Source organism: Rosa chinensis, chromosome 5 (assembly GCF_002994745.2).
Source record: "Rosa chinensis cultivar Old Blush chromosome 5, RchiOBHm-V2, whole genome shotgun sequence".
Lineage (NCBI taxonomy): Eukaryota > Viridiplantae > Streptophyta > Magnoliopsida > Rosales > Rosaceae > Rosa > Rosa chinensis.
The window spans coordinates 46,293,707-46,302,218 of NC_037092.1; the positions used below are offsets into that span (position 1 = coordinate 46,293,707).

At 38.6% G+C, this 8,512-nt stretch overlaps 1 protein-coding gene across 1 annotated transcript; it reads left to right on the forward strand.

Moving 5' to 3' along the window:
* The first annotated feature begins 1,447 nt into the window (after positions 1 to 1,447).
* LOC121049218 (AP2-like ethylene-responsive transcription factor PLT1) lies at positions 1,448 to 3,007 on the forward strand. The gene is made up of 4 exons (XM_040505883.1): positions 1,448 to 1,524; positions 1,790 to 1,856; positions 1,956 to 2,032; positions 2,268 to 3,007. The coding sequence occupies exons 2-4, from the start codon at positions 1,825 to 1,827 to the stop codon at positions 3,005 to 3,007; spliced, it is 849 nt and encodes a 282-aa protein (XP_040361817.1). The 5' UTR covers positions 1,448 to 1,524; positions 1,790 to 1,824.
* The last annotated feature ends 5,505 nt before the right edge of the window (positions 3,008 to 8,512 follow it).

The following is an 8,512-nucleotide window of genomic DNA, read 5'->3' on the forward strand; positions in this document are numbered from 1 at the left end:
ACCACAGTTTCTCTAATTAAAGGGCATTTTAACTACAGTTTGAACTTTTAGTAGTTTAATTTTTTATAATAATTGTGTTTCAATTTTGCATAGTCAATTCTCTTTGTTACAATATACATCCAGATGTGAGACATGAATCAACCAAATTCGAAGATGTATGTATTATTTGGTAAGTGGCTGTTTTAAATCTTAATTCAAAAGAAGTAATCCTCATTATTGACATACTAGTTTAGCTTTGCCATTCAACAAGACTTGTCAATGGATTGGATTTTGATCCAAATTCGGTCCGGATCCATGATTATTGGACAGTATTTGACGATCCTGTTCCCCTGGTCAGCTACTGACCAGGGATGATTTGGTCAATGACCGTTTGATTGAGTTCAGATGGTTGACAGCTAAGTGATGAGATCTTAGATGAGAACTGTCAATCGTCCGATCTTAATCGGACGGTCATTGACCAAATCATCCCAAATCATCCCTGGTCAGTAGCTGACTAGGGGATCAGGACTGCAGTATTTGAATTGGATAGAAAATTTGATCTGTTGATCTAGTAATAGTCCGGATACGTTAATCCATTTATTTAACAGATCAAACACAAATTTAGGTTGATCCGATCCACTTATGATCATGTTCATCTTTATAATTATTTAATTTTTTTTCATGAAGACAATATTTTGCTTACTGTAGTGTATTGTTCGAAGGAGTATTTTTGTTATGTAATTCAACATTCGGTGATATTCTTTATTTTGTTCTAATGTCTTATTGAAGTTTTATAAAGTACCATAAAAAAGTCAATATTTTTATTTAAAATTTAGGAATATTCATTATAATAAACGGCTCACACTAGTGGACCATGTATCCATTAATCCGCCGGATATGGATTTGGATTGAGCTATTAACGATCCGCCAAGTTATTGGATCAGGTCGGCTTGAACTTTGGTACTAAATGAATTCAGAATTAGGTCGATCCGCTCCAAACCCGATCCATTTACATGTCTACATCCAACAAAAATCTGAAATCATTAAAACCCAACTTGTAACCAAATTTGAAATTGGAGAGTGAGAGCTTAGATGCACTGGTGATTTGACCAACGTTTCATTCAAAAGTTGATAGGCTTGCATGATTACCAAGTGTTAATACTGCCAAAACAACATAATTGTAGATTTGTAGAATTCAATAGCCAGAGGCAGATATGGTTAGAAAAATCACCCTTTATTTATCACCCTCTATCTAAACCACCTAATATAACTCATTCACACAAACGTGAATAGCACTTGGAGATGCCATAAGTCACATGAATTTTGCTTCACTTTTCTGCTACCGTTTTCTCTGCTATACATTTTGGGTTTACTTCTATATATATCTACCGTCTTCTCCCCTCTTTTCTCAAGCTTTTAGAGTTGTGAAATTTTTGTGCTTGGGAGAGAGAGAGAGACTTGGTTGCTTCCATTTCTTTACCTTAAGAAAATCAGCTTTGTAATTCACAACAGAGAAGGCAATTGGTGCATTATCAGATCAAATTAGTACGTCTACATATTTTATTGAATTCTTTCTTGTTACTTTTAGTCGGCGAATTGCATATATTTTACTGAACTTGATTACTGATTATAGAGAGTGACTTTTCAATCAAATGAAAGAAATTTTATCAGAATTTCTTTTCATTTTGTGATTAATTTATTATGTATTGTTCTGCAAGAATGTTTTATTTTATTTTTATTAAAAAAAATTTGCAAGAGAGTTTTACGTCAAATGGTTATATTTTGTTTTTGTTCAATCAAAATGTATCAGGCTTGTCAAATTTCAGAAATAAGACGGGCTTTGCTATGACAGTATCCAATTATCGCGAAGTGTTAAGGTATTCTCTCTCTCTCTCTCTCTCTCTCTCTCTCTCTTTGAGTTATTTTTTGCTCTGATTTGGTCATGGTCTCATATCGAAATACTTAATTTGAAACAGGAACGCGGACAATAAGAAATGGCAAGCTAGATTAGGGAAAGGCATATACATCAATAGCATTTACATGGAAACATTTGGTACATTAATTCTATCACTCTTGATGATTGAATTCCATACTTGCATCACATTTATGATTCTATCTTTAATGAAGATCGAACTGGATTGAGAGACCGTGCTGACTAAGTTCATAGCAACAAATTACAAATGTAGTCAAAACATGTTGTTTACTCACAGAAATAAAAATAGATTCTGATGAACAAATGATTTGAATTTATATGCTCTGTTTTAAATTGAATTTTATTATTTACTCAGATGCTGAAGAGGAAGCTGCCAGAACTTCTGATATTGCAATGATAAGGGTGAGAGGTAGGAGTGCGTTCCCCAATTTTGATATAAGTCTATATGATGTCCAAGCCATTCTGGATAGCACAACCTTTCCAATAAAAGGTGCTTTGAAGATGTTAAAGCGGAATTCAGTTGATGATGTGCATCAAAAGAGAAGAAAGACTCGCAATGTCTCCAGCTCAACCCTTGGTGCCCCACCATCACTTCACCCAATAGATCAAACTCAAACAACAACAATCAATTCATGCCTTCAGTATCAATTTTTGATCCCTTCCCTCCAAGTTACTGTCCCTCATGGTTACCAAAACCCTACCTCTGAAGCAAACCGAAGTTTCAATCCTCAGTATGACTATGGTGGAAGTGAGCCAACAGCCCAGTTTCAACCTATCATACCCTTACTGATTCAAGAGTTTCCATCTCACCAGTACTCTAACGGCAGTTCCCAGCACCACCTTGATCAAACCCCTAGCTCTCAATTCCTTCACGACACTCAGAACCCTAATCTTGTTGCTAGGTTGAACAATCTAGCAAGTGAAAGCTGTATGGAAGAATTTTCCAGCAGTCAGGTTCATGACGCGAGTTTCAAGATGATGGGGACGAACGAGGGTGGTGCTCATAGTGATGGCAGCAATCAAGTAGTTGGAAATCTTGGTGATCCTGAGGTTGGGCTGGGCAATTCTGACTTGGATCCTGCTAGCTGGCTGTAGACGTTCTTGATGAGCCCAAAACGTTGTGATTCTAAGGTGTGAAAAAATGGAAGGGTCATGTATTGTGCATGCGGTTATTAATGTATTGATGGATCTGTGGCTTAATAGAATATATATATATATATATATATATATATATATATATATATATTCTATCCAGAGTGAGGCCTCACTCTGAAATTAACATGTGAGTTTCGGTCTCATATCCACATCTCGACCGTTCAATTTTTAGGTACTAATGTATAGATCATCTCTGCAAAATTTCAGCCAAATTGATGGCCGTTAAGGCATTGATAACTGCCTTAAAGCTAGTACGGTTCATGGTAGACAGATTCAGTTCGTCCATTGGTTTAAGTGAGTTAGATACCTTAAAGATCATCAATTTGGTTGAAACTCTGCAGAGATGATCTATACATTAGTACCTGAAAACTGAACGGTCTAGATGTGGATATGAGACCGAAAAGTGACCTTAAACTCCAACCTCGCACGTTAATTTCAGAGTGAGGCCTCACTCTAGATAGAATCTGTGTGTGTGTGTGTGTATTTATAAAATTTATTAACTATTAATCAAAAATAAAAAATTCTAATACCTAAATATTGGAATTATTTCGTTAAAAGTGATGATCGATCCCTTCAAGGTGAAAACCTTACACTGAGAAGGCCGATGGAAAATAAGATAAATGACTAAATTCAGTTTGCCCCCTCAAACTTTGGGGCAAACATTAGTTTGGTCCATGATTTTTTTTTTAATCACGATAGTCCCTACACTTTTAATTTCCATCACATGCGTCCAAATTTCAAATTCTCCTCCATTTATGTTGTCACTTGCTGAGTTGGAACCAATATAGGGCCTCACTTTTCAGCTTTTAACCCTCAATTTGGACAAAATGTCCAAACTACCCCTTGTAACAAATTTTTTTATTTCTTTATTTTTTTTTTCCTTTTTTAATTCGCCTCCACTACTCTCTCTCTCTCTCTCTACGCTACCCCTTGTAACAATGAAAATAAATTATCTCTCTCTCTCTACTCTACCCCTTGTAACAATGAAAATAAATTAATACTGTAGTGCTACTCATTCTCTAATAATGTCAATATAATAGTTTAGACCAATTTGTCTACTGTTAAGAACTATAAAATAAAGCGTCCATTCGGTGTCAAAGTTTCACTAAATTATGAATTGTATAAAATATAATTTATAAGTGTTTTTGTACCAACAGAACTGGCCGGCTGGATAACATCAAGTACATTTTTTTTTATTTAAAAGAAAGGTTGCCTATAAATATCATTGGCTGAGATCTGTTGGATCTACTTGTTCACTTGGACCGCCGGTGCATAGAAGAATTTTCCGTCACTAAAATAGTTTGGCGTAATTTATCTACTGTTAAGAACTATAAAGTGAAGTACGGTTAAGAAACTAGTCCTCTGGGACGGGGGGAAGAGTACCTGCTAAGTGAGAGTAAAAACAAAGCCAGGAACGCGCCTCACGCGCAAGAAAGAAGAGGAAAGTGTGAGCTCGATCTCTCCCGGCCGAAAGCCGGCGGTGCTCTTGCCGCTGCGTTTCCGGTCCGGGAGAGGATGTTGGTTTGGGAGTTCAGTGGGGCTAAGGAGTTGAAGGGCGGTCCAGGGTGGGAGGAGGATGTTTCGATCTGGGTTCGGGTGGAGCTGGGTCCGATCTGGGTTTGGGGTTGGACGGGGGTCTGCATGTATGATTCCGTGTTGTTTCTGGGGCAGTTGGAGTGGCTCTGGGACACGGATGGCCGGCGGCGAACCGTGGAGGCTCTGCGGCAACTGGGGGCTGGGGGAAGGTCGCTGAGATCTCGATCTGGTCGGTTCTGGATCGGGTTTCGGGCACCAATCTGCAGGTATGATTCCGTGTTGTTTCTGGGGCAGTTGGAGTGGCTCTGGGACACGGATGGCCGGCGGCGAACCGTGGAGGCTCTGCGGCAACTGGGGGCTGGGGGACGGTTGCTGAGATCTCGATCTGGTCGGTTCTGGATCTGGTTTCGGGCACCAATCGGGTTGAAGAAGGGCCTGCACAGTGTCGTGGTGATGCGGCGGTGCAGGGTTGCTGCGAGGCCGCGTCGTGCTACTTGGGGGCGGTCTGGAGCCGGCGGTTGCAGGTCGATGCTTGCTTGGTGGGCTTCTGCTTTGGGCCTATGGGAGAGATGGTGGATGGGCCGGGTTTCGGCTGTTTGGCTTTGCTGCTGTTCTTTATTTAATGCTTGTTCGTTTGTTCTTATTTCAGTTGTTGCTTTGTCGGTAATAACCTCCAACCGTGTTCTGGTAGGAGGCAGTGGCTTGTGTGCCAGTCTTTGCACCTTGTGTGCCTACTTTGCTCTAGGTAGGAGGCGAGTTCCTTGCACTTGCAAATGGTCGCTGCCTCTTAGTAGCAGAGGGAATTTAAGTGTCACTGGATGTAGTGTCCGGTGGCAACATAATGGGAAAGCTGTGCATATGGTTGTTATGCTTTGCTGCAGTCGGGTTGCAGATCAAGTTATCTTTCCGTTGTGTCACCGCTGCGTTAATGCAGTTAAAGCAATTAGAGTCGCCAGTCGAGCGCTCTTTGCTAGTTGGTGCTTTGTTGAGTACAAGCATTTAGTAGAAAATCAGGATAGTATTTCAGGATGCTCTACTTATTGTAATCTGGGGTTTAGGCTCAATGTCCCCCCCTTGTATTCGACAGTTTCTTTAATTAAGGCTATCAAGGCTTGAGGGCTGCCGCACCGCCCTTTTCTCAAAAAAAAAAAAAAAAAAAAAAGAACTATAAAGTGAAGCGTCCATTTAGTGTTAAAAGTTTCACTAAATTATAAATATATACAATACTTCTATAACATTTTTTTAATAAGAAACTCTAATCAAAACATATTACAATACATTGGAAGGACCAGTTATGGTCACAACTAGATCGATGAGACACATTTCTATAAAGAACTAAAGTTACAAGTTTGTCACTATTCATGACATCCATGAGCCCAATAGGGCAAACTCTTAATTGAATTTTACACCTAAAACCATATGCTACATTGAAAGAGAACCAATCATAAGTGTCACGATACAAACTCATCGCCAACAATAAGATAAATCACTTCATCCTCTCAAACACTGTGTCCCAAAACAACTTGACCAAGTGTGAGAGGAATTCTGCATCATGTTGATAACTAAAAAGCACCGAAATTAGGGCACATAGTTCCAAAAAAAAAAAAAAACCATAAAAATGGCACAATGAAATGACCAAGACATCAAAACCTTATTTCAAATGAGTATGGACTAACAAAATAACCAAACCATTAAAAAATAGTCAAAAGGATGCCTCTAGGACCCACAATCTTGCCCCAAAGAGCCTCCACGAAAGCACCTCTAGTACAAAACCACAATGATAGGATGATACAAGCATCAACAACCTCTACCTCACCATAGTTGATCTACAAAAGGTCTACCAAAGCAGCACAAAAACTCCACCACCTTCCCAAACCTACCCTACTTTCCACCTCTTCCAATCACCTCACCCTAACCTTCGGTTTGCTTTGAGACTCTAACTCCAACAACCTAGGTCGTCATTGTCAATCCACCATCTGAACCCATCCTAGCTTGTAGAATTGCATACCACCCTTCCAATCCATCTCCGACAAAGTGAGAATCGTTAATCCCAACACTCCGATCGTAATAAATTAATATTTAGGGTTAAATGTTGGTTATTACCTCGTATTTTAAGTCCAAAATCAATTCAGTACCTAAATTTCTGATCTCATCAAAAACACCTCTGCACAATTATTTCTCATATAATTCAGTTAGCAATCTGTTAAATGGAGCTCGTTGATGTGGTATGCCAACTCAACTCCTGTGGGGCCCACATGCAAGAAAAAATCTCCAAATTAGCCCCCCCCCCCCCCCCCCCCCCTCTCTCTCTCTCTCAACCAAAACCCCAAAACCTGTTAAGGTGGTTTCCCCTAAACAAAGTTCCAATAATAAAAAAAAAGTTAGACAAGTATGAAATTTCTTGTACCGCCAGAACTTTGTTGTCTCTTGTCGCACTTCCACCGGGAAAGCCTTGACTTTATTATCATTGTCTTCACTCTCCAAGTCACCGACTCAGTAACACAACAACAGTGCCACCAACTCGCCTGATGGCTCACCGGTGCTATAAAGATTGCTTCCTTCCGTTGTCACCAGCAAGATGAAGAAGGCATTGGGCCTCAAATCGCCGAGTTCTTCTGGGTCAAAGAAGAGCCCCGAGTACTGCTCCGGGTCCATACCCAGAAGTCAAGCAAGCTATGACAGTGGGTGAGCTAATGAGAATCTAAATGGGTAATTTTGAAGCTATGGACTCTAGAGTCAAGAGAGCTCTACTTAGAATTTCAACTAGACAGGTCAACTTAATTTTTACTCTCATTTTCTTTCATTTTTTGGAGTTATTTTGATTCTTTGTGTAATGAATTTGATGATGAAATGGAATATGAAGCTCAATTTGGATATTGTGTTGGTCAAGTTTCGATTTATGGGCTATGTTTGGTCATGGGAATTCCATTTTTCATAATAGAAATGGTTTGTTTACTAAATGTAGTAGTCTTTCTATAAGTGAATCACAGTCACTTAAGAGCATAATTTTGTGTTTTTCTAGTAGCATAAATGAATCACAAGCTCGGTGACAACCGTAAGGTAACCCCCAATGAGAATTAAGGGGGTAGAGAAAGTCAAGACTAATTTGGAGATTTTTTCTTACATGTGGGCCCCACATGCTACATCAACAAGTTAACGCCTCCATTTAATGGACTACTAATTAACAGAATGATTTATTGGATGAGAAATAATAGTGTATAGGTGTTTTTGATGAAATTAAAAGTCTAGGGACTGAATTGATTTTGGACCTAAAGCACAAGGTATTAATTAACCAGTATTTAGCCCAAATATTTAAGAACAAGTTAATACTATTCAAAGAGATAAAAGTCTAAAATGACAATGCCACTAACTTCACAGTATCACCCACAAAGATCAGTACTCACTAATTCGCTACAAAAGAAGCACAACTATGAAGTAGCAACACCTTAGGATATCAAGTAAACTGACGAAAGTGTCTGCATGATGAATGATTGCCTAAAAAGGAAATTCTATGGTACCTATCTATATATGTTACACACATTTACACAACAAATTGACAACACATATGTTATCATTGTGTAAGGTGAGTCATTTTTTGTGTAATTTTAGTTCTATTAGAGTTAATTACTTTGCTTATGACATTTTTACAAGTTTATGAACAAATTGTTGTCAATGTGGTAACTTGGTTCAATTATATGTAAATAGTGTAAATAGTGTCAATGTGGCAATTTTGTTGTGAATGTCGTAAATTTTGTTCAATTAAATTGTAATTTTGATTCAATTAGATGTAAAATGAGTGTATGATAAATATCTCAATATCATAAACAACCCCTGCCTAAAAATACGGTTGGCTAGCTACTGCATTCTCTCTAATTGAAGGGAGGTTTAACTACAATTTCAACTTTTAAT

Coding starts and splice junctions, on each gene's coding strand:
- LOC121049218 (XM_040505883.1), top strand. CDS start 1,825: ATGACAGTATCCAATTATCGCGAAGTGTTAAG. Junction 1,857..1,955: donor AATTATCGCGAAGTGTTAAG/GTATTCTCTCTC, acceptor AATTTGAAACAG/GAACGCGGACAATAAGAAAT. Junction 2,033..2,267: donor CATTTACATGGAAACATTTG/GTACATTAATTC, acceptor TTATTTACTCAG/ATGCTGAAGAGGAAGCTGCC.